This window comes from Ogataea parapolymorpha, chromosome VII (genome assembly GCF_000187245.1).
Source record: "Ogataea parapolymorpha DL-1 chromosome VII, whole genome shotgun sequence".
Taxonomy (NCBI): domain Eukaryota; kingdom Fungi; phylum Ascomycota; class Pichiomycetes; order Pichiales; family Pichiaceae; genus Ogataea; species Ogataea parapolymorpha.
Genome location: NC_027860.1, coordinates 12,164 through 36,136, shown reverse-complemented (window position 1 = coordinate 36,136; position 23,973 = coordinate 12,164). Strand labels below are relative to the sequence as shown.

At 49.0% G+C, this 23,973-nt stretch overlaps 13 protein-coding genes across 13 annotated transcripts; 10 read left to right on the top strand and 3 right to left on the bottom strand.

Annotated features, from left to right (window-relative positions):
• Positions 1 to 38: 38 nt before the first annotated feature.
• HPODL_02413 (mitotic spindle checkpoint component mad2) lies at positions 39 to 644 on the top strand (the record flags this gene model as incomplete). The annotated part of the gene is made up of 1 exon (XM_014076716.1): positions 39 to 644. The coding sequence occupies one exon, from the start codon at positions 39 to 41 to the stop codon at positions 642 to 644; it is 606 nt and encodes a 201-aa protein (XP_013932191.1).
• Positions 645 to 731: 87 nt separating this feature from the next.
• HPODL_02412 (Peroxisomal membrane protein PEX20) lies at positions 732 to 1,661 on the top strand (the record flags this gene model as incomplete). Its single annotated transcript, XM_014076715.1, has 1 exon — positions 732 to 1,661. One exon carries the CDS (start codon positions 732 to 734, stop codon positions 1,659 to 1,661), a length of 930 nt encoding a protein of 309 aa, XP_013932190.1.
• A 164-nt stretch (positions 1,662 to 1,825) lies between these two features.
• Positions 1,826 to 3,642, top strand: HPODL_02411 (uncharacterized protein; the record flags this gene model as incomplete). Its single annotated transcript, XM_014076714.1, has 3 exons — positions 1,826 to 1,958; positions 1,991 to 2,741; positions 2,955 to 3,642. The coding sequence occupies 3 exons, from the start codon at positions 1,826 to 1,828 to the stop codon at positions 3,640 to 3,642; spliced, it is 1,572 nt and encodes a 523-aa protein (XP_013932189.1).
• A 372-nt stretch (positions 3,643 to 4,014) lies between these two features.
• Positions 4,015 to 5,103, top strand: HPODL_02410 (NADP-dependent alcohol dehydrogenase 7; the record flags this gene model as incomplete). Its single annotated transcript, XM_014076713.1, has 1 exon — positions 4,015 to 5,103. One exon carries the CDS (start codon positions 4,015 to 4,017, stop codon positions 5,101 to 5,103), a length of 1,089 nt encoding a protein of 362 aa, XP_013932188.1.
• An 838-nt stretch (positions 5,104 to 5,941) lies between these two features.
• HPODL_02409 (Glycine/D-amino acid oxidases (deaminating)) lies at positions 5,942 to 7,261 on the bottom strand (the record flags this gene model as incomplete). Its single annotated transcript, XM_014076712.1, has 1 exon — positions 5,942 to 7,261. The coding sequence occupies one exon, from the start codon at positions 7,259 to 7,261 to the stop codon at positions 5,942 to 5,944; it is 1,320 nt and encodes a 439-aa protein (XP_013932187.1).
• An 821-nt stretch (positions 7,262 to 8,082) lies between these two features.
• On the top strand, positions 8,083 to 8,940 carry HPODL_02408 (putative glycosyltransferase HOC1; the record flags this gene model as incomplete). Its single annotated transcript, XM_014076711.1, has 1 exon — positions 8,083 to 8,940. The coding sequence occupies one exon, from the start codon at positions 8,083 to 8,085 to the stop codon at positions 8,938 to 8,940; it is 858 nt and encodes a 285-aa protein (XP_013932186.1).
• Positions 8,941 to 9,457: 517 nt separating this feature from the next.
• On the top strand, positions 9,458 to 10,621 carry HPODL_02407 (alpha 1,6-mannosyltransferase; the record flags this gene model as incomplete). The annotated part of the gene is made up of 1 exon (XM_014076710.1): positions 9,458 to 10,621. One exon carries the CDS (start codon positions 9,458 to 9,460, stop codon positions 10,619 to 10,621), a length of 1,164 nt encoding a protein of 387 aa, XP_013932185.1.
• Positions 10,622 to 10,693: 72 nt separating this feature from the next.
• HPODL_02406 (NADP-dependent alcohol dehydrogenase 6) lies at positions 10,694 to 11,776 on the top strand (the record flags this gene model as incomplete). The annotated part of the gene is made up of 1 exon (XM_014076709.1): positions 10,694 to 11,776. The coding sequence occupies one exon, from the start codon at positions 10,694 to 10,696 to the stop codon at positions 11,774 to 11,776; it is 1,083 nt and encodes a 360-aa protein (XP_013932184.1).
• A 12-nt stretch (positions 11,777 to 11,788) lies between these two features.
• On the bottom strand, positions 11,789 to 13,444 carry HPODL_02405 (MFS transporter; the record flags this gene model as incomplete). Its single annotated transcript, XM_014076708.1, has 1 exon — positions 11,789 to 13,444. One exon carries the CDS (start codon positions 13,442 to 13,444, stop codon positions 11,789 to 11,791), a length of 1,656 nt encoding a protein of 551 aa, XP_013932183.1.
• Positions 13,445 to 13,651: 207 nt separating this feature from the next.
• On the top strand, positions 13,652 to 15,331 carry HPODL_02404 (uncharacterized protein; the record flags this gene model as incomplete). The annotated part of the gene is made up of 1 exon (XM_014076707.1): positions 13,652 to 15,331. One exon carries the CDS (start codon positions 13,652 to 13,654, stop codon positions 15,329 to 15,331), a length of 1,680 nt encoding a protein of 559 aa, XP_013932182.1.
• A 66-nt stretch (positions 15,332 to 15,397) lies between these two features.
• On the top strand, positions 15,398 to 17,037 carry HPODL_02403 (putative secreted protein; the record flags this gene model as incomplete). The annotated part of the gene is made up of 2 exons (XM_014076706.1): positions 15,398 to 15,440; positions 15,473 to 17,037. The coding sequence occupies 2 exons, from the start codon at positions 15,398 to 15,400 to the stop codon at positions 17,035 to 17,037; spliced, it is 1,608 nt and encodes a 535-aa protein (XP_013932181.1).
• A 907-nt stretch (positions 17,038 to 17,944) lies between these two features.
• Positions 17,945 to 19,603, top strand: HPODL_02402 (uncharacterized protein; the record flags this gene model as incomplete). Its single annotated transcript, XM_014076705.1, has 1 exon — positions 17,945 to 19,603. One exon carries the CDS (start codon positions 17,945 to 17,947, stop codon positions 19,601 to 19,603), a length of 1,659 nt encoding a protein of 552 aa, XP_013932180.1.
• Positions 19,604 to 20,201: 598 nt separating this feature from the next.
• HPODL_02401 (myo-inositol transporter 1) lies at positions 20,202 to 21,713 on the bottom strand (the record flags this gene model as incomplete). Its single annotated transcript, XM_014076704.1, has 1 exon — positions 20,202 to 21,713. The coding sequence occupies one exon, from the start codon at positions 21,711 to 21,713 to the stop codon at positions 20,202 to 20,204; it is 1,512 nt and encodes a 503-aa protein (XP_013932179.1).
• Positions 21,714 to 23,973: the final 2,260 nt, after the last annotated feature.

Genomic DNA, 23,973 nt, shown 5'->3' with positions numbered 1-23,973 from the left:
ACAAGAAAATAAAGAAATAAAATTATTTATTTTAATTTATGTCAGATTCGGTGCCCACTCGCTCCAAACTCGCCCTAAAAGGATCGTCACGAATTGTGTCAGACTTTTTCGAATACAGCATTCATAGCATCCTGTATCAGCGTGGCATTTACCCACCCGAGGACTTCCAGACCGTGAGGAAATACGGCCTCAACATGCTTGTTCCCACAGACGACGAATTGCAGTCGTACGTGAAGCAGATCATGAAACAGCTGCATAAGTGGGTGTACGGAGGCTCAATCTCGCGGCTAGTTGTGGCGATTGTGTCGAAAGAAACGGGCGAGACGGTCGAGAAATGGCAGTTTAACCTAGAGATCCAGAAGCCCGACACCGAGCAGACGGAAACCAAAACTAATGAGCAGATTCAGCGAGAGATTCAGGCAATCATCCGCCAGATCACTGCGTCGGTGACATTTCTGCCCGAGCTGGAGGACGAGTGCACGTTCAATGTTCTTGTGTATGCCGACCCGAATTGCCGCGTTCCTGAAGAGTGGGGGGACTCACGCACACACGAGATCACGGGCACGACGGAGAGCGTCAAGTTCCGCAGCTTCAGCACCGCCAACCACCGCGTCGATGCCCTTGTCGAGTACAAGTACGGATGATCTGCGTCGATCGACGCGCCGTTCCGAAAGAAGCAACTAAATCCATCTTCTCCAAAAAAAAATATCTCTCCACAAACAGTCACCACGATGAGCTTCAGCAACGCCTTTGGGGATTCCTGCGGCGCGAACAATGCGCTCAACAAGTTCACACAACGAGCAAACATAGACAACTCCCTCACGAGCCAGCTAAGGGCGAATAGCGACAGCCAGCGTCTGCAAGCTCAACCCCACCAGACGGTGGATCAACAACTCGAGTCTGAGTACCGTGCTTTCCAACAACAAACGCCTTCGTTCCAGCCGTCTTTCCAGACTGTGCCACCGCCTGCCATTCCAGAGCAGAACCAGTGGGTCGACCACTTTCGCGATATGAACCTCCACGACACGCCAGAGGCCCAGCATTTCCAGCACGTGCAAAATCAATCTGTGCACTCCACGCAGTGGCGACACGAATTTGCGCAGAGCCAACAGCGGCAGCAGCAGCGGGAGGCGGCCGACACGTATGCGACGGCCTTCCGAATGCGCACGGGGGCACCGCAGCTTGCCACATCGCTCGCACCGCCGGCCGTCTCTGCTGCGACTGTCCAGGAAGACTTTTCTGCTGTGGACGCAGCTTTCGACGAGCTGGAACACGAGATGCACGACGAGAAGATGGAAGAGCAGCAGGCAGAGCAGGTCAAACCGCAGAACGAGGACGACAAGATCAAGTTTGCCCAGCTGGCTCGGTCTGTCTTCCTAACGATGTCGCAGCCTCCGGCAGATATTTCGAAGCAAACTAGCGACAAATTCCAGAAATCAAACTTTCTCAAGCTTATGAACAGGATCTCTACAAGAGAGGTGGAGATGAACGAGGACAGAGACAAGTTTGTGGACGCTCAGGGCCGGGATATTCGCGACATGCTTCCAGATCCGTTGAAGGACATAAAGGAAGAAGGGCTTGCTGGAATGGGGCCGTTTGCATCGGCGCAGCAGGTGTATTCGCAGATGGGGGACGAGCTGAGGCCCAGCATGTGGCAGTGAGCTGACGAACGGCATCATTTTCGCTAACATACTTGTATAAATGCACATGCCGTTGCACTGTTGTAGATGGGGGGTGTCAGGGTGCACTGTGCCGGGCCCGGCTTAGCTAAGCGTCCCCAAAATTGATATTTCCCACTTTGCGGAAAACCCCTTTTTCCCACACAATGTTTGCTTGCAACCAGTGCTCGAAGGCGTTCAAGCGCAAAGATCATCTGAAACGGCACATGGTGAACCATAGCGACACGAAACATGTTTGTACACGTTGCGGTGCGCCCTTTCGCCGCTCAGATTGCTTGAGTAAGTAGATACTTTAGTGTACTAATTTTTAGATCGTCATCTGAAAAGACACAAGGAAAAAGATATTGAGGCCGGTGGAGAGGGGCTCGGAGAGCTTGTGACAAGACGGAAGTTCTGGAGCCCTCAAGAAGGATACACAAAACGCGTTAAAGGAGAAGACAGTGGCAGCTCGCCGGACTCGACAGACACACGGCTCTTTTCGAAAAACGACAGCGACACATTCACTGAAAGCCACAATTTTGAAGCTACGCTCGAGCCAGAACTGCTCAAGCTCAGTCACAAGTCCAGCACTGTGTGGAATAAATACAATTTTGAGTATCCCAGGGTGGACTGCTCGATGCCGGCCTTGGACCAGCCAACAGTGGAACGTGTCCAGCGGTTTGTCCGGGGCTTGTGTGAGACAGAAAAAATGATGCTTGAGACGGTTAATTCCTGTGGGATTTTGGACTCGTCTTCCGTGCAGAGGTCACTGGAGAACTTTTTCTCCGGCTTCAATCTCACCTATCCCTTGGTTCACGTGCAGAGTTTCACTACCGAGAGTATCTATTTGTTGACAAGCCTTGTTTTGGCAGGATCTTGCGCAGAGTATGCCATAGCTACTAAGCTGGTTGCGATCTTTGAAAAACGGCTCTTTGAGCTCCCAGGCCTGCTGGGGGGCAACCTACAGCTGGTCCAAGCCTTGATTGTGTGCCAATTTGTGAAACTGTTCTTTGGCGACAAGATGCAGCACGAGCACGCTCTTGCTTTTAGTGGAGTGGTCACTCACATTCTGCGTGAAAATGGGTACTTTGAGCGCACCTCTGAGCCGGGGAGCTGGCACGAATGGGTCGTAAGTGAGAGTCGAACTAGGGCTACGTTTCTTGCCCTCCAACTCGACGTCGAGAAGAGCATGCTTTTTGGTTGCGGAAGTACAATGTCGGCTTGCGAGCTCCGTTGTAACATGCCATGTTCGTTCCAACTGTGGATGGCGTCGGCTGAAGAATGGCTAACTCTCAGGCGCCGCTCAAGGCCAGTGACTTTTAATGCGGCCCTGCAAGGGTATTTGAGTTCCAAGTATAATCTGGTACCTACTGATGGTCCTCAGAAACAGATTTTGTTGCATGGAATACTGAGCGTTTTCTTGGACCACCAAAAATCGAGTCCTGGCTTCAGCGATAACAGCTGGAAATTGCAGATATTGACGGCACTCGAGAAATGGAGCGATGATTTCAGCCGGTGGCCGAGTTCGATGAACGAAACCGTCAAAAGCGATCCGGTATTCATGCAGTTCACAACTTCGGTCGGAGCACTCTACCGGCACGCACATTTGCTACTTTCGACAAACCTCGCATCGCCTAAGAAACTGCTGCCAATAAGAGACTCGACCTTTGCAGACACAAGAACAGCGGTCTGGCATGCCTCGCAAATGATCATTGAGGGATATCTGAACTTGGATTACTGGCAAGCCGACGGCTGCTTCCATTACGATTGGTGCCTTTACACGGCCGTTATGGTTATATGGAATCACTTTAAGGGTTCAGGTTCGACAGATATGGCGAAGGTTCTTCTCAATCTTTCGCGCAGAACGCCCCAGGACATCATGGGCCCACCCATTGATGCCAGACCAATTATGGAGCACTTGCAAAAGAAACTCGCACAAAGTTCTAGTCTTGTCTTGAAAAACGTGGCAAAGGATATGGTGTAGTTTATGACCTGAGTCGACTCGACCCCTCACTGAAAATCGCTGGCCATCTCAAATGCTAACTCCGTGTTTAAACCTGAGAGAACGGAGTTTGAGCAGGAAATAAAGTCACGTGCCTTTCTTTTTCAACGTTTTTTACCATAACGCAGAGCAATTATAAAATTTTGAGCCGGAGTGAGCCGCGCCCAAAATCGCCGGTCTGCATCATGCTGACAAAATAATTCCAACCGAAATTTTCCCTCGGCATAGAAATGTGAAGAAAAACAGTCGTGCTTCCGGACTAAATCCAGTGACGTTTCTAACTCCGATTTACATCCAGAGAGCTTTGCCATATAAATAGGTCTGAAAGGCAAACTTTGAGAATACCTTAACAAAATGTCTTCCATCAACGAGATCAAAGCAGTCGGAATTGTTAACAGTTTCAAAGACTGGCCGCAAGCCAAGCAGTTCACTTACAAGCCCCACAAAGCCAGGCCACAGGATGTGGACATCAAGATTCTTGCCTGCGGAATCTGTGGCTCTGACCTTCATGCCAGTAAGGGCAACTGGGGAGATTTGCCACTTCCAAGAGCCTTTGGTCATGAAATTATTGGCGAGATCGTTGCTATTGGCGAGGCGGTTGATAGCTCCAAGTACAAAATCGGTGACAGAGTCGGTGTGGGTGCAGAGTGCGACAGTTGTGGTAAATGCTGGAGATGTGAGCATGACCATGAGAACACCTGCAGAAACTCGAAGAGCTTGTACTTGAGCACTTATGAGGATGGAACGCTCGTTCAAGGTGGATATGCTTCTCACATCAGAGTGAACAGCAAATTTGTGATCCACATTCCAGACAAGTTGAAGACGGAGTACGCCGCTCCTTTGTTGTGTGGAGGTATCACTGGTTTCCGTCCACTGATTTCTTATGGAGTGACGAAGGGCACAAAGGTCGGTATTTACGGATTTGGCGGCATCGGTCACATGAGTGTTATGTTTGCCAAAGCTTTGGGAGCAGAGGTGACTGTGATTTCGAGAGGAAACAGCAAGAAGGAACTTGCTAAGAAACTTGGTGCCGACCACTACATTGCCACAAGTGAAGAAGGATTTGAAGCCAAAAACTACGACACTTTGGACCTGATTGTCAATACTGGTTCCGACTTCGATCATGAGTCTCTCACCAAAGTGATCTCCATGCTCAGGCCAGACGGCCGTTTCACGTTCATCACCGCGCCTCCTGTTGGTGTCAAAGTGGAGCTGGTTCCAATGTTCTACCTCATGAACTGTGTCCATATTGGTGGTTCTGGTATTGGATCGCCTAAGGAGATTGAGTACATGCTCCAGGTTGCTGCTGAGCACGATATCAAACCTATGATCGAGACCTTTGACATCTCTGAGGAGAATGTGAAGAAGGCCTGGGAGAAGGTGGATAGCGGTGACATTAGATTTAGAGCTGTCCTGACCGGCTACGACAAGTTCTTCAAATAGGCAATTTAATTTAGCTGCATAATAAACTCGGCGCCGTTTTCCGTCAAGTCTTGGGTGAATAAAATTTTCTAAGCCCGCCGATCGACGCACGCTAGCTGCACGAAATAACTGCCAATCAGTTTAAAGGAATTGGAAATTTCGAGCGACTCTTAGCCTCCATTCATCGATGTCTGGAGCAAACTATACCACATGCTCGGACATATAGCAAGCAAGATGCATGGGGGCTGCGGTTGTTGCTGTCCATAAGGCAGTCGATAATTCAAATTGATTATCACTTCAATTAGTGGTGTGCGGCTGCAGCCATGGCCGAAACATATGCAAGGTTTTTTTTACCTACATCAGAGCATTTATTTGGAGGATACGTTTTGATGAGGCTACACTTCGCGTATACAATAGCCAAGAGTTTTTGGTCTTGATTTTGGAAGCTAAGATTACTGCTGCGAAAGTCGTGAGGAAAATGCTGGCTATATGTCAGATTTTTCAAAGGCTTGACCAGGGACGAAACTTATTCAAGAGGAGTTTTACGCGAAGCGGTTTCATTTTCGGCCCGGGACACTATGGACTAATTCAACCTGCGCCCACACTTCGTAGTGTTTATAGTCTCGTTCAACAAGGCGACAAGCTACCTGAGCTGAATACGCACAAGCTCATCCATTGAGTTGGAGCTGGACCATCCTCCACTGCTTGTTGCCACCAGCTAACTGGTATCTCACGCGAGATTTATGTAAACGTCTTTTCAAGCTGCTGCACATCTTAAAACAACCTCTCGTAGAATCCAGTCAAGGCTAGAACGTCTGCCACAAGAAGTAAATTTAATTTATATATTTAATTTATATATTTAATTTGGACATTCTCTGACCACCTCACGGAGCTCCTGAGGCTCGCCGTCCATCCGAGGCGCAGAGCCATTGTCCCTGGTGACTTGCAACTTTTCTGCGAACGACCACATGTCCTTTAAAGTTGGTTCCAGCTTTCCCTCCATGTAGTCCACCACCTTGTCGCCCAAAATAGGGACAAATTTCCAAGCGTGCGCCGAGCCACCTGTGGCAAGAAGAACGCCCTCCAGCTCCGGATGGTAGTCAATGACAAAATTAGCCGACGGGGTTTGTGTGAGCCAGCACAGTTTGGTGCGGTCAAACGGTCTCTTTGCCAGCGCAGGCATGATCTCTGCCAGGTTGTCGCGGAGTGCGTCTTCGGCGTCCTGCGGAATCCAGTCGGTCGGATGGTCGACGACAGTCCGCGGATAGGAGATCTCCAAGGGCTCTTGCTTTGTCGGGTCGGGATTTGGCACCTGCAACGTGTTTTTATACCCCGGAGACCGTCTCAGACATTTGATCTCGCCATTGTACGGCGGAAAAAGGTTAATTCCCGTGGACAGGTTGGTGGTGATGGCCATCTTGCCCCACTGATTCTCCTCCTCCTTGGTCACCTTGTACCAGGCGACCTCAATTGCCGAGGATTTGCAGATCCCGTTAAGATTGACCAGCTTGCAGCTCCAGGCCCCGGCAGCCACAATAACGAGATCAGCTGCAATTGTCGACCCGTCGACCAACTTGACACCCTCCGCCTTGCGCGATCCCGGACTGTACACAATGGAGTCCACTTCTTTGAAGATAAAACTCACATTGCCGAACGTCTTGGCACGCTCGTAGTACGCTTTCATGCTTTTTTCGGCGTCGATAAAGCCGTTCAGATAATTGGTGTATCCTTTATTCCAGCGGGGGTTTGCAGCTACCGGCTGGGAATCGGCGCCATGAATGCTCTTGTACACCGCCTCCGACGAGTCGTAGTATCGCATTCTACCAGGATTTCCTTCGTTGGCCTTTTCAGCAGCTACCTTACCATTAATCCAGATATCTGCCCATTTGTCGTTCCCGCCGTCGTATACGAACGACATGCCACATTGGTGGAAAAAGGGCGACACATCAGGATCATTCATGATGATATCCATCGATTTGCGTGCCAGCTCGGCGTAAATAGGGTCCTTGTAGTCAACCCTGATACACCTCGTGGTGTCGACGCTGGTGCCATCTATAACAGGCGGCTCTAACCGGTCAATCACAGTGACCTTGGTATTGGGATACCGCTTTCCCAAGGCAATGGCTGTAGAAATGCCAAACACTCCGGCTCCAATAATACACACAGACTCTGGTACCATGCTTGACTAAGTTATTTTTTTTTCACATATATTTCTTATCAATGTTCCCTATTAGGCAGTTCCGATATTTGGTGCCCGACGCGAATTTGGAAATTTATTTTTAGCCCACCCGGGAGCCATATGCGGCACCTGTTGAGCCGGGGGGCCAGTGCATTGTCCATGGCAGTGATGAAGCACCCCGCACACCTACATTTATTTTTCGGCATGGCAGGCATCAATTGCGCACGCAATGTTGTACTGCATAACGTAACAGACAGGGCCCAAAAAAGAGTGGACCTTGAAGTGCCGGGCCCAATTCCAGTTGGGGTCACATCCTTCCCTTCTCCCAAATGCATGGCGGCTATCACGTCAGGCCAATGGGTACGCCTCTTCTTTGATGGCGTAGGGAAAAAAAGGCGCTGGAGGGACTGGACAACCGAAAACAAAGTCTGGTTGCAAAAAGCCATTTCCGGTATTGTTTCGGTATTGTTTCCGGTATTTGTTTTAAGGATCTCCACTAGGGTCAAAATGTTATTTAGATGGATAGGAGCGCGAATAAACCCAAACTCAAGAAGCGGAGCGTGTTGTTGGCATTGTTACTCTGTTTAACGGCTGCTTTGAGCTCGTTTGCAACTAAAACGTACCTGACAAAGGTTCCAGAGTCGCACGAGCTCTCCCAGACGTATCTCTATCGACTCCAATTTGAAGCGTCGCCAAAATACAAAGCCAACCCCCATTATGTGGGAGCTAACCCGTGGGATGTGATGACCACTTATAGACGGCTTACGCGTATGTTTCCCTACACGAAGAGTCCTGGGGGCATACCCAAAAAGATTTTTCAGATGTGGATCACGCCTGGCGAGCTGGACGAAAGTACTATTCCGTATCCCCAGTACAGGCAGACGTGGCGGGAAAAGAACCCAGACCATGAATACAAAGTTCTGTCGGGCGAAGATCTGAAGAGCGCCGTGAAAAATGCCTTTGAGCACACGGTGCCCGAAGTCTGGGAGGCCATGGAAACCATGCCATTGATAATTCTACAATCTGATTTCTCGCGGTATTTGATGTTGTTCTTGGAAGGAGGTGTTTGGGCAGACCTCGACACCACTTGTGACCGACCGATCAGCAAGTGGTTTCACAACCTCGTTGACTACGACATCAGGTTTGTGGGCTCTGTGGAGCACGACGTGAACAACGACTCGTGGCCAAGCTTGACAAGTAGGCGGTTGCAATTTGAGAACTGGGCTTTTACTAGCGACAGATTCCATCCCGTTCTGGCCATGGTGATTGCTCATGTCATCAAAATGCATTTCACGGTCATGTACGAGGGAAACCTCAACATGTACAGCGGTGGCAGCGATGCCAAAGCTTGTAACCGTCTATCGGTTATTGACTGGACAGGGCCCGGTGTCTTTACAGATGGAATCTACAGATACATGAACGAGGCTGAGAATAGAGAGTTCGTAGACATCGATCTCAATAGGTATAACGCTGACGAAGAGTTATACGGCCCGGGCACGGGTGACAAGATTAACTGGCGTGGCTTTTCTGGGCTGAACGCTCCTGTTATATTCAACAACGACGTGTGTATTCTGCCCAAATCAGGATTCCGGTGCACCAGCGACTTCGACGAGTCTGTCGAGGAGTACTGCTACTTGACACACCATTTTGCTCGGTCGTGGTTCCCAGAAATAGAATGAATAAATTTTTTCGAAACCTATTATGAACTTAGTCTCGCTTACGTCGTCTCCGCTCTGCTTGGCGTTTTTTTTGCTTCATCGTTCTGCACGTAGCTCTTGAATTTTTTTGATTCCCTGGATATCACCTCTTCAAGAACCCTTACGCCCAAATCGTCCTCGTCGCCTCCCGGAGGATAGTTGCCGACTTCGACTCGATGGGGGCTTCGCACATTCTCTGCTATCGTCTGTACGGATTTCCTTATATGTCCGAGAGCTTGGCTGCAGGAAGACACCTGAACCACAGAAAAGCCGAGAATGAGAAGCAGGACAGTGGTCAGAACTATTAGATACTTTTTGAAAGAGCGGTCTATTCTCATGGGTAAAGATAGATTCGCAAGCAAGTTTAGTGGGCGCGGTTTTCGGTCTTATTTGTAGTATGGACTGGTTTCCGGTTTCCACAACGTTTCCGGCTGAGGTGCGTTTTGGACAAAATAGTGGTATACTATATATAGCTCACGGGTCCTGCTCCAAATCCAACATGCCTCCATACGTATCGTCCAACATCAGTAGGAGCCAACTTATCAAGCGAAACCTTACCAAAGGTAAGTTTTTGTGGGTGGTCGGCATAGCTGTTTTCCTCTTCCTTGAGGTAGCTTTCCAGACCTCATACACCACCATGGCGCTTGCTTTCAACTCCCCTCACCTCGAAAAAATAAGCCATCTAACCAGTTTCAACTCGGCCAGCAACTTGTCCCCGATCGAAAGGAAACTGCTAACTGCGTTCCCGTTTGAGGAGACAGAGCCTGAAAAAAACATTTTTCAGCTCTGGGATATAGAATCTCAGACAGACGACCTCCCGGCCAAGGTAACCCAGATGGTGCTTACATGGGGCATTGAAAACCCTTCCTATGTTCACAATGTTCTTGAAGTAACCCAGGCAGAAGCTAAGGTGGAGGAAGTGCTCACAGCTACCGTTCCCGAGGTTTGGGAAGCATACAAACGACTGCCCCACGCTCGCCATAAGTACGAGTTCCTCAAGTACCTGCTCATATACCTATTTGGGGGAACCTATGCAGATGTCGATGTTGAGCTCCATAAGCCTATTAACAAATGGTACCATCCACGAATGATGTTTGGACGCCTTTACGTTGGGATTCTGGGCGATCTGAACGAGCCAAATTATGACCGGCATCTTAATAGACGACTCACGTTCTCCACTAATGTGTTCCAGGCCAGGTCCCGGCACCCATTTCTGGCCAAGCTCATTGGCCGTATATCGCACACTTCGTTGCAACAGAGCAAGCGACTGAAAAAAATCGATTGGGAAGCAGCTTTCCAAAACTCTGATTCTACCGGGGAGCCCACCATTTCGTTCACAGGACCGTCAGTCTTCACAGACACTCTCGTGGACTACCTGAACAATATTCCAAACGCCGTTCATGCAAGTGTCTCGAAATCATTGCACAACTCGATTGTGGGACCCACAGTGCCCAAATCGCAACGGTTTTCGTACAAGAAATTCAGCCAGATTCTGGCACCCTCGCAGGTCGAGGATGTGGTGATCTACCCACAGGTTTCATTCCAAGGCCCACTGGATAACCAAGAGGACGACAATTCTAATTATTTCTACGCGCAACCCAGCAATTTTTCAAAGTGGGGGTACAGATCGAACTTGGACTTGAAAACTCCGAAATCTGGCTGATTTTTCAAATTTAGCGCAACTGCGTCAACCCTATTTAAGTTGCTACTCCGTAATTATATTTGCTACCTCAAAATGTATCCAGACTCTTTTGAAGGATTTGCCGTCACAGACACCAAGAACTGGTCCACCGTGTCCAAGATCGAGTTCAAGCCAAAACCATTTGGCGAGTACGACGTCGATATCCGCATCCACGCATGTGGAATCTGCGGTTCTGACGTTCATACAGTTTCCGGGGGATGGGGGCAGCCTGATCTGCCCGTCATTGCTGGCCACGAAATTATTGGAGAGGCCGTCAGAGTCGGTGATAAGGTCACCACCGTCAAGAAGGGCCAGCGTGTGGGAGTCGGAGCCCAAATTTGGTCCTGTTTGAAGTGTGATGTCTGCAAAGCCAACCTGGAAAATTACTGTCCCCACATGGTCGATACGTACAATTCCAACTATCCTGACGGCTCCAAGGCGTGGGGAGGCTACTCGTCGCACATTCGTGCCCACGAGTACTTCGTGTTCCCAATTCCTGATGCTTTGAAGACAGAAGACGTTGCGCCAATGCTTTGCGCGGGCACCACCACATATTCGCCCCTTGTCGACAACGGCTGCGGCCCGGGCAAGAAGGTTGCGGTCATTGGTATTGGTGGATTGGGCCACTTTGCTATCATGTTTGCCAAAGCTCTTGGTGCAGAGGTTTGTGCGTTTTCCCGGAGTAGCAAGAAAGCAGAGGACGCCAAGAAACTCGGTGCGTCCGAGTTTGTTGCTACGGGCGAGGATCCCGACTGGCCTTCCAAGCACCAGCGGGAATTTGACCTGATTATTTCGTCTTCGAGCTCGGTCGAGAACTTTGATCTTGATGGCTACCTAGGCTGTCTTAAAGTCAAGGGTAAGTTTGTGTTTGTTGGTATTCCTGAGGACCCGCTGGAGGTGAAATTACCTACCCTCAACCAGTCTGCCATCTCTTTTAGTGCCACACATCTGGGTAACAGACAGCAAATCCTGAGCATGTTGAAGCTGGCAGCCGAGAAGGGTCTCAAGGCCTGGACGGAGTGTCTGCCTATTTCCGAGGAGAACATCAAGCAGGCTCTAGAGAGAACGCACTCCCATGATGTCAGGTTCCGGTTTGTTCTGACCGATTACGACAAAAAGTTTGGATCTGAAGACTAGTGCTTAACTTAATTAGCTTATAAGGCCCTTGGCCCTGTACTCCTGCACGATTTTCCAGTAGCGGGTTTTGGTTCTGTTTCTCCAGTAGCGGCCGGTGAAGATCATCACAATGAACGTGCCGATGCAGAAGAAACAGATGAATGCCGAGGCAACAAAACAGTTCTGAACGCCGACGTTGGTGTAGAAGGGCGTGATTCCGTAGTCCATTGCAAAATTCATGGTGTTTCTGATCAAAATAGCCACGGTAATTGCCGGGGCGCTCATGTGCTCGTACGAGTCCAAAATGTACGTCACCGCAGAGACACAGCCGATGGTGCAGAGACCAGCCATGAGGCCGAGTCCAAACACGACGCCAAACCAGTGCACGCCCTTGGCTGCTCCCACTCCCCATAAAATCAGAGCCACTGGGCCCAGAATCATGTAAACTGGCAGGACCCAGAATCGATCCTCGGCCTCCGAAAGACCCTTGTGACGTTTGGCAATCTTGATCTTTACCCAGTCGGTGGACCAGCCGGCAAATGGATATATCACGAGACAGAAAATCACTGGAGACAGGTACGCGAGTCCGCACATGGAGGACGAGAAATTGTAAGGCTCACTGCTCAGAACCAGAGCCTCGGTGCCGTTAAGCACAGAGTACCAGAAGAGTGAAGAGCCGTACAAAAAGCCGGCATAGAGAACTCCAGGAAACTGCGCCATCAGAGCAATGGCTTTGAATTCGTCCAGCAGATGGTTTTCCTTGCGAACGCCGCTGGTCAGAGACAGTTTCTGCCAGAACGTCTTTGGCGGCGGATACGTAATTTCCTCGTCGATGAGCGCAGCTTGGTTGCCGAGCTCGTTGCTTGTGACGACCAGCATCGTGTCTGGGTTCTTCTCGTCGGTCTTCTGCTCGCCACGGCTCGTGATGGCGGCAACAATGTTTCCCTCATCGTCTTTTCTCACTCTTAATCTTCTGGTGTAATTGGTCTCCTCCATGAAAAATAGCAAGAAAAACCAGCACACAGCGCCGAAAATGCAGGCAATCCAGATTGCCCATTTCCATCCGAGTCCGTCTCTCACAAACCCGGAAAGCATGGGTGCCATGTAATTGGAGCCAAAGAGCGCAACACTGTAAACACCCATGTAAGTTGCTCTTTCGTGCTCGAAAAACAAGTCGCCGACGGTGATTTCCGGCAGCGACTCGACGGGAGCAAAGAAAAACCCATTCAGAATGCGCGAGGCAATCCACTCACCATTCGAGCGCGTGTATGGCTGCCACAGGTTGAACATGAGGTTTCCGAGCAGCGAGATCAGATAAATCGGTCTTTTTCCGTATTGTTGTGCCAGAGGCATCATCAGCAGGTTGCCAATCCCCAGAAACAAAAACATGTATCCGGTGCCCTCGTTGAGCTGTCCGACTGTCACGTGGACGTCTGGATCCTCAGCAATATCTGTCAAAATCGAATATATGCAGCAGCCAGGAACACTTCCACCGAAAATGTACACGACAGTACAGAAGATGGCAAGCCATTTGCGGCCGCGAGACCAGTTCAGCGGGTCGTTAGGGTCATCTGACGGAGTGGGGATCAGCACAATGCCAGACTCCGTCTCAACAGTCTCCCTGGTGTGGTCGAGGTCGACTAGATGGGAAGTGCCGGGAACAGCAGAGAAATCAATTTCGGTGTGCATCTCAAAGCTGATTCAACAATTGGTGGGACTGGAGAGCCTTTATAGTGCACAGCTGCTTATCTGGATTCCTACTGCTGCTTATCTGGACATACCCAATCGAACGCCATCTGGCGGTGCACGGTGCAGAAGATAAGAAATGCATTTCCCAAAAAGGAAGAAGTCCTCGGAATTGTTAAGCAGAAAGAAAAGTCCTCATTATTTTTTCTCATGACACAATTCAGGCCCACCTACTACGGAAAGTACACCAACAACACCGAGGACCCGGCTCTTTTTGAGACGTTCAAGCCCAAGATCGAGGTGTACCGCGCCAAGCTCGCTTCCGGCATTCTGGATAAATATGCTCTTCCTAAGGAAGTATTAGTGCAAGATCCAGGCAGTGACGTGGCCCGTGTCGCCGAAAAAGTGCTCACCCCAAACGAGCTGGCCATTGTGGACACGCCAGCACACCAGCTCGTGAAACAAGTTGCCTCTGGCCGGCTGTCAGCCGTGCAGGTGTTTGAGGCCTTTGCCAAGACGGCCACTGCCGCTCACCAGGCTACCAATTGTGCAATGGAACTATTCCTGGACGAGGGGCTTAAGAGGGCCCAGGAACTGGATGAGTACTATAAACAAACCGGCAAGACGGTTGGTCCACTCCATGGCCTGCCAATCTCGCTGAAGGAGCACTACGCTTTCAAAGGCAAAGTCACTCACGGCGCCACGGTCGCTAATATCGAGTCAGTCTCGCAAGAGTGGTGCTCGCTGGTCAAAATTCTGCTTGATGCAGGAGCAGTGTTCTACATCCGCACCACAGAGCCCCAGAGCCTGATGCATCTGTGCTCCAACAACAACATCACCGGAAAATGCTGCAACCCGCATAACACCCGGCTGACCCCTGGTGGGTCCAGTTCTGGCGAAGGAGCCATTGTGGCCATGAAGGGTTCCGCCATAGGCGTCGGTTCAGACATCGGCGGGTCTATCAGAGCTCCAGCAGCATTTTGCGGCGTGTTTGGTCTCAGACCCACTCAGAAACGACTTACCATGCAAAATTGCACAGCCAACATTGTCGGAGTTGGGGAGGCCGTTGTTCCTGTTTTGGGTCCATTAGCCCGGCATGCAGAAGACCTAGACTTGTTCATGAAAGTCCAAATTGGTGCCAAGCCCTGGGAAACCGATCCTTCCATTATTCCTCTTCCATGGAGAGAGGTTTCTGTTCCTGCTCCGAAGGATATTAGAGTAGCCGTTATCTACGACGACGGTGTTGTTAAGCCAACTCCACCAATTCTCAGAGGCCTCAAGTATGCAGCAGACAAGCTCAAGGCTGTGGGAGCAAAGGTTGTTGAGTGGGAATCTTTTGGTGTTGAAGAGCTCGTCAAGGCTGTTAATTGCATGTACAACGCTGACGGAAATCAGGGCCAGAAAGCCGCCTTTGCTGCCTCAGGCGAGCCGCTTTTTGCTCTCACAAAGAATGCACTGAGTTTTGGAAAGGCTGACCAGCCGCTGCTGGCTGTGGAAGAGCATTTACTCGTCCAGACCAGAGAAGAGTACCGCGAGCGCTACCTCCGAAAAATGCTGGAATTGGACGTTGACTACATTCTTTCTCCAACGTACTTTTCTGTTGCTCCAAAGCTAGAGACAGCTCGCTATTGGGGCTACACAAGTCTGTGGAATATTTTGGACTTTCCAAATGTTGTTTTCCCAACTGGTTTGAGATGCGAACCCGCTCTGGACGCTCCAGACAACTTGCACAAGCCAAGAAACGATATTGAGGCCTACGAGTATGCTCTGTACGACAGCGCAGAAGACTTTAAGAACGCTCCAATCTCGCTCCAACTGACTGGAAAAAGATGGTTCGACGAGGAACTGGTCAAGGCCGCTGGGGTGGTGCATCAGATTGTCTTGGCATAAATTATTTTTTTATCGCTTATCAAGGCTAAAAATATAACGATGCGGCCATTTATCGAAAAGAATTAAATGAAAAATAAGAGATCTAAAAGTACACACGGATGTGTATGCTGTAAGTAGCAGGACCTTTGCTCTAACCCTCAGGTCGCAAACGCAAGGTGAAATGCTCCGAAACGCTGCCGGAGTGTGCGCAATGCGTTCGGAATTCGTATATCTGTGTCTGGGCAGAAGGAGTGGTGCCGAAGTCCTCCCTGAACGAGTTCCAGCTCCAGAAAAAACAAACCAGCCCGTTTGTGTTTGTGTATGGGAACAAACGTCAGAAACGAGAAATACAGAGTGCCAAGCGTACAGAAAATGAAACAGTCTCCATCAAGTCCGTCGACCGCGTACGTCGCCAGGACCAGCTCGATGACGCCATTTTCCGCAAATATGTTGCGAGCTTGTGCTCACAAAGCGCTCTACTTGGTTTCGGTCTGGGTTTTCCAGGGCTCTTCTCCCCAAAAGACGCATATATTTACGACGCGTTTGTCAACGGGTTTATGGTTGCGGTGTCCACCCAGCTCACGCACGAAAGACTGCAACCTGGAGCTGTTTTCATTCCTCACGGAGCAGCAAATCCGTGGCTTTTGGACGTTTTTTATGCCTGCGGGGCAGCTTTTCTGGCAGCCAACCGTAAAGACATGCGTGAGCTGGCCGAATCCAGAATGGCAAAGGTTATGGGCCAATTCCAGCAAATCGTAGTCAGGTCTTCTTTCGATAGCGACAACAAGTGGCTCGTTGTTGCTCTTTTGTCGCTTGCGCTGCGAGAAAAGTTCTACGGTCTTGACGGCCATCGCACTGTGCTGTTTTTGAAAATGGTTTTCCAGCTCATCCGCAACTGGCCAAAAACACGGTTGGCAAATTCGAGACACTCAGAGGGCCTCCCTGAAGACATTCGGTCTGTTGTTTGTGAACAGACCTGGCTTCTCACGCCAATTGAGCGCACCTTGGTGGAGAGTTATGCGTACAACTACTCTATTATTGGATTAGTTCTGGATCAGAAATCTCAGATCTTGCTGGACTCGCCCTTTGAAGTATTTGAAGAGCTCCAGCCGCTGCTGGACCAGCAGCTCTACAAGTGCCCTGCTCCTTGGATGAACAACCCGGTTATGGGAGCCGCTCTTCCAGCGTTCGAGTTGGCATCAAAGGCCGGGTGGTTGCAACTGCACTATCCGTTTGACGAAAGTCTGAGACACCAGGCAATCGCGTTACTTCGGCATGCTAAGTACTTTGTTCCTCCTGTACTGCCCCCTGAAGTGCGGTTCAACCAGCCCAAACACGTCTGCAAGCGACTCTTGGATAGCTGTCATGCCGCGCGCATAGTGGCCCAAGGAGCGTACATTCTTCTCTACAAGCTACTCTATCCTGAGACTTTAGAGATGGAGAGTGATATCCAGCGCCGCATAAGCGATTTTATCAGCGATCTGGAGCAGCTGAGCTTCCACTCAAGCATATCAGCAATTTTAACGTGGCCATTTTCCATCATTGGCACGGCCATTGTGGAAAAAGACCAGCGTGATTATATGCTTTGGCGACTGCACAACTTTGGCTGTGCAATCAAGAACTCGTGCTTCGACATCATCATCGAGTTTTTGAACCGCATTTGGAAAAGCGGTCTGGGTTGGCAGGCCCTACTTGACAAAACTAATTTTGACAATTTATTTATTTGAGCTAGCTAATTTTATAATTCAAGCCCTGGATCGTAGTTTTCACAATGATCAGCACAGAATCTCAATGCGATAAAAAGCGAATGAACTGAGTAAGCTGGCTCCAGTATTGGCACTAAACAGAGTAGAATTGTACTCCATTTCAAGAATCAGGGTATTGTTAATTCTATAGCTCAAGACTGGATACTAATGCAAATTCATATATATGCTTTTGTGGCTGTACTGACTCCCAGTATACGAACTGTGATGTCCTGGTTTCCACTAGTCTGCAACACCAGAATCTGTCATCGGCTTTCAAACACTTTTGCTTGTGCTTTTACGACCTTACAGACAGCTGCTAGCCAGCAAATAAGTCAAAATCGAAGAAACAATGGCTTCCAATGGCTCTGCTAGTGGCAAATTGAAGAAAAAGCTCTAGCTTCAATTCCAGCACTGTTATCCCAATGGCATTTACGTACTAGCCGAAAATAAATTAAACTGTAAATATCCAGCATATAGACCTGCGAAAGTTGAGCCTTGGAAATCATATTGAACTCCTCTACATACAACTTGCCAATTACCCTGGTGTTTCCAAATTTAACCGACGGCGAATGTCTAAATACCGGAGTGCACGAATTGACCCGATCGAGTCAAGTAAAGATATAATACATCCATGGGTATCTACATCGACTTCACATTGAGCCGAGAAGATTCCCCTTTACGACGTCTAGTCGTCTTCAGCAGCCAATTAAGATGGTATCTCCATTAGCGAGCATGTTGCTCAAAGCAGCATCTCGATGATGCAGTTGTGGATTTTCCTTATCAAAAAAATAGATAAAGATAAATCCATTTCCCTATTAGGCAATGACCTCGGCTTGCACGCTTCCCAATCCAATTTATATAAGCCAAAACGTCAAATTGATGTTTGAACATGTTTGGCCCTTACACTAACAACACTGAGAATAAAGAGCTCTACGCCACTTTTATTCCCAAGATCGAGGCCTACAGAGCAAAGCTGCAAGCTGGGATTCTTGAGGAATACAAGCTAAGTGATAACCTCATTCCCCAAGAAACAGGGACAGACGTTACTGGAATTCCAGAAAAAGTACTCACGGAGGAGGAACTGACAATAGTCAACACTCCCGGCTATGAACTCGTCAAGCAGCTTGCGTCTGGCAAGTTAACTGCCGTCCAAGTTTTCAAGGCCTATGCAAAGACGGCTACAGCGGCTCACCAGCTCACCAACTGTGCCATGGAGCTGTTCTTGGACGAGGGACTCAAAAGAGCAGAGGAACTGGACGCTTACTACAAGAAGACCGGCCAGACAGTCGGTCCTCTGCATGGCCTCCCAGTGTCCCTAAAAGAGCACTACAATTACAAAGGAAAGGTCACGCACGGCGCCTGTGTCTCTAAAATTGAAAACGTCACAGATAATTGGTGCTTGACTGTTGAGGTTCTGCTTGAGGCTGGTGCAGTCTTTTACATCCGAACCACCGAACCTCAGACACTAATGCATCTCTGCTCCAACAACAATATTACCGGGCTGTGCAAAAATCCTACAAACACGGCTCTGACCACTGGCGGGTCGAGTTCCGGCGAAGGTGCCCTTGTGGCCATGCGTGGGTCTGTGTTTGGTTTAGGCTCCGACATTGGCGGCTCTATTCGCTGTCCTGCTGCCTTCTGCGGGGTGTTTGGTCTCAGACCAACTCAGAAAAGATTGTCCATGAAAAACGTGACTTTCTGCGGCACTGGAGTTGGCGAAGCTGTCGTTTGCGTCTTAGGACCTCTTGCACGAAGTGCACAAGATATTGATCTTTTTATGAAAGCCTCGCTGGACGGGAAACCATGGCAGAGGGACGCCACCATCCTGCCGCTGCCCTGGAGAGATGTTCCCGTGCCTGCTGCCAAGGACTTGAAGGTGGCTATTATGTATGACGACGGAGTTGTCAAGCCTACACCTCCAATTATCAGAGGGCTGAAACACGCGGCCCAAAAGTTAAAGGCAGCAGGTGTCAAGGTGGTTGAATGGGACTCATTTGGGGTGCTTGAGTTGGCCGAAATTTGTGGCTCATTTTACAATGCTGATGGGGGCAGAGCACAGAAGGCCGGTCTGGCTGCCTCGGGCGAACCCACATGCGAACTGTCCAAAATTGCTCTCTCATTTGGCTGCGGAGAAAAAGGATTGTCTGCTGCCGAGGAGCACATTGGGCAGGGTATCCGGGACAAATACAGAATCGAGTACCAGGACAAAATGGTCGAACTTGGAGTGGATTTCATTCTATCGCCAACATACGTTTCCGTTGCAACCAAGCCGGAAAAAATTCATTACTGGGGCTACACCAGCTTGTGGAATGTGCTGGATTTCCCAAACGTCGTGTTCCCTACTGGACTCAAATGCGACCCGGCTTTGGATGCCCCAGATAGATCCTATAAGCCAAGGAGCGAGCTAGAGGCGTATGAGTACAGTCTGTATGATAACGCTGAGGACTTCAAGGGTGCGCCAATCTCTCTGCAGCTGACGGGCAGAAGATGGCTGGACGAAGAGGTCGTGAAGGCTGCGCAGACAGTCCACGAAATTGTCGCGGTCTAATTATTATGAAGTTGAGTATAGAAATCATATAAATACTTAGGCCCTCAACCCGGTATTTACCTATGCATGGGGCCAGACTGAGCCCAGGAGATCAGAATAAATAACTCGTGCAAAACGTTGGCACCACCTGGTTGCAGACAAAGCACGGTTGACAGCGAAAAGGTTGTTTGGCAACGCGACTGCACACCGTGGCTAACATTTTGATGGCCTCGTGCCTTCGAATATGCTTCACTCAGCCAGAATTGTATAGCGCAGACGTTTAGAAAGCTGCTGCATAGCGAGGATTGGGGCCAAGACATCTTATTTGGTGGTCTGAAACTGACTAATCAGTAACGAAACATGACCAGCAGCCTGTATCGGCTACCATTGAGCAGCGTTCCGATTCGCGCTGCGATCCAAAACGACAGGAATATTTGCTTCAAAGGCTGGTCACTTTTGAGTACCCCGTGAGGTTGCAGTCCCATTATATAGTCATCAAGTTCCAACACAAATCGTCAAAGACGCCCTCCCAAGCCCGAAACATTTTACTAAAAGCTTATTCATAAAAGTCTTTGAATTATGACGTATCTGGTAAGGCTTGCGCAATGTAAATACTCCATCAATTACTTTCGAGCAGCTTGCTGGCGGTCTCGAGGTGCGAGATTTCGGCCTTTTCGTCTAGGTTGGCCACAGGTCTGTCAAAGTGACTGATTCCGTAGAACAGGGTGTTCTGGCTCAGGAAAATAGTCTCGATGTCTTCCAGCGTCCTGTTACCGGTTTCAGGACAGAACAAGTAGAACATCACCGCAGCGACACCGTTCGTTAACGTGAAGATGATGTAGGTTTTCCAGCCCAACTTCTCGGTGACAATCGGCGTAATCATGGCAATCACGAAATTGATGATCCAGTTCGACGAAATTCCAATGGCATTACCCTTGGATCTGAGCTGCAACGGAAGAATCTCCGACACATACACCCACGGCACACAGTTCATGGAAGCTCCGAAGAATGCCATGAACGTGAAGAAGAAGGCGACTGCAGCAGCAGAGGTACTCTTGGATCCCACTCTCAACAGAATGGTGATCATCATCATGGACACCATCTGTCCCAGGGAGCCACCAATAAGAGCAAATCTGCGTCCAATTCTGTCCAGCCATAGAGATGGAATAAATCCGAAAACAAAGAAAGTCACCATAATGCAGCCTCCGAGAATCGTCGACATATTGGTGTTCATTCCCACGTTAGTCTCAAGCACCAACGGCACGTAGTACACCACAAGATTCACACCTCCAAACTGATTCCAGAATTGCACCATCACACAGAGGAAAAGTCTGTATCTGCCGTGCATGGCGTCCTTGCCACGCAAAATGTCCCACCAGCTGAGCTGGTCTCCCTCACCTTCAACCTCTTGCAGGTACAGGATGTCGTCAATACATTTGTTCACGAGAGGGTCGTCCTTGGGCACGTCGTTGATCCGTGCGAGGCAGTTTCTGGCGTCGTCGACGCGTCCTTTCTTCATCAGCCATCTAGGCGACTCAGGACACAGGAACAACAGAAACCAGGCAAACACGGCAAATAGCATCTGAATTCCAACTGGAAGTCTCCACGAGGCCTCATCGTATCTTTTGCTGCAGCCGTATCCGATCCAGTACGAGATGGTGATACCAAGGGCCACCCCCTGAGGCTCGGCCGCAACGAGACCACCACGATTGTGGGCGCTGGCAACTTCAGCCTGGAACATAGGCACGGTACTAGTCTCCATTCCGGTTCCCAGACCAGAAATAAATCTTCCGAAAAATAGCTGAATGACGCTGTAACTGCTGGTCTGCAAGATAATTCCAATGATAACAAGCGTGAAACCGGTCCAGACAGTTTTTCTTCTACCAAGTTTATCACCAATGAAGAAGTTGATTATACAACCGAAGAAACTTCCAAGGTTGTACACAGACACAATGATTCCCAAGTAATTACCCGAAGGGTGGCCAAACTGGTTTTGAAACACGGGGTGATTTTGGATGTTGGCCAGGGCACCTTGTTCAAATCCATACAGAATGAAAGAAAATAAACATGTGAGTGTCAACACAGTTCTGGTAGGTTTTCCAGGCCCAAGGAGCTCGTAGTACGACTTCATGGCTAAAGATTCGGTTCTCCCTGCTATGTGGGAGCCATTGTCTATTTATACACGCGAGAGCGTCGATATTTCTTGTTTAAAGCAATTTGCAGTTCGGTAGTGATATGTGCACGATGACTCTAAGAATAATAAGATGACGTCATTAGTTGGAAGAAAATTTTGCGGGGTGGGTAAGATCTATTGTTACGTCTGCTCTGTGCGCGACTTCGCGCATTGTTATTCCCCGCGTGAGCGAATGCCTACTTATTCAAATACGTATTCTGGATGTCTAAAATATGTCTGTTGAGCTAAGCGCCGCGAAGTGCCTCGGCCAAATCGGTTGTGCGGCTCCTGCTTCCCTTTAATTTCGGCAATTTCAGCCCGCCAAATTTGCCATCTAGCTCCTCCTTAGCCGCAAAGACGGGTACGATAACCAAAAGAGGAAATATAACCGCAATGGCCGGCTCTAGCCTGAGGCTGATATTGTAACCAGCCATACGCTACTAAAACAGTCACTCCGATAATTTCAAAGCACTGCCTTTGTCGATCATGCTATTGTTGTGATAACACGCTCATCCGTAGCGGAGAAGTTCAACGCTCCTACGTACATGGTTTGCATCACGCGTTAGAGGACTGTGCTGAAACACGCTAAAGTAATGGAAATCAATTGGGTTCCATTTTTGCGTGACACATCTGCTCTTATGCCAAGGAAAGTGTCCCAAGTAATACGAACCTCAAATTTCCCCTCAGCAACTTCTAGTGTCCATAGAGTTGCTATAGAGAAGAGCCTGCTAATACCGGTGATTGCAATGGTGCTTTTCCTCGGTTAGGCTACCTATTTTGAATCCGCGCTTGGCCCCACTCTCAGTAAACTTTCCCAGCAGAATTCAGCGGGCTTTTGAGTGATTTCCTACCTGTTCTCCCAACCATTCTGGTGGGCATCAAAGTGGCATTTCACAGCGACAAGCGCCATTCGCCAATAAGTGTTAAAGTATCCCCTTCACAGCATGGCTACGACTCAGCTTCTTCCCTCTAGTAACTTGTAGAGCTAGTGTTAGTGGTCCAAACTTATCTTTGTGCGTTCTATCTGCATTCCTTGGAGCTAGGTGAGTGCGGTGTTGCAAACAGTGTCCAACTCCATTAGATTAGTAGTTTTGCCAAAGGTAACTGGCACTGAATTACGCACTTTGTAGCGGTTCGGACATAAGCCACCCAGTCCACACGCTTAAAAGCTATTCTGTCTTGCACTTATTGACTGGTGCAGTCTGTTTTGCAAATGGTCCCGACGACAATCCAAGAGGAGTACTTTGGAATTGCATTTGTGAGTCTTTCTGTTACAATTTGTTATTCGTCTCGTAATTGGCCAGCATGCTACCAGATAATCAGATCATGTTTCTCATGCTCTTTAAAACTATGTGCCGTTGGAGCACCTTGGATTGTGCACTGGTAGAGACAGATTACGACACAGACGACATAATCAACAGTCTTTGAGGCAAGCTTGGGATACCTGTCGATCATACCTGAAATTGACGGTTGTAGGTCGCTCAAGCGAATGCCCTACAGCTCGATTTCAGGAAGTGCGTGCTGGGTTCTCAGGCAGCACTTATTCGGCAACTTGCAAGCATATAACTTATCCGCACTGATTTCTGGCACACAAAATTAAAGATCCAGTCGGCTGAGGGTTCGAGAGCCAGACCGTTTCCGTAGCTTTATTTTTATGCTGAAAAACCTCTAGATGCCGACTCAGCTTGATTACCGAGATCAGTCGGCTGTAGTGCTGCACAGCGGCAGAGACCACATCACACCACCAGGCTGTCACCCTTAGCCACATGTTCAGCCACAAGTTTCTCCACTAGAAATGTTGCCCGATCCAACAAGCTAGACATAGTGTTTTATGTGGTAAATAGCTGATTGGTGATCCTGGGCTTTCGCTTCAAGAAGGGCAAGGCCACCATTCCGCTAATCTGATGATCGTGAAATTTGATAATTCAATGCGCTTAGAAGCTCTCTGTGGGGAAATGTGCTAGGGAATTTTAAGCACCGGTAATTATGCATCACTACCAAAATAGCTTGCAGTCATACTCAAAGTTTAAATTGTCATCTGAAAGATCTGAACGGCGAACACATTTCTGAATTCCATATTGCAGGCCAAAAACTGGTAGGATTTCAGTGCCCAAAGGAAAATCTGCACTTGACAGCAGTTTATCACCCTTGTGGCTGATAAATGTATTCCAATTGAGGATTTTTTATTCTGGCTCTCCCGTGGATGCTTCTATCCACA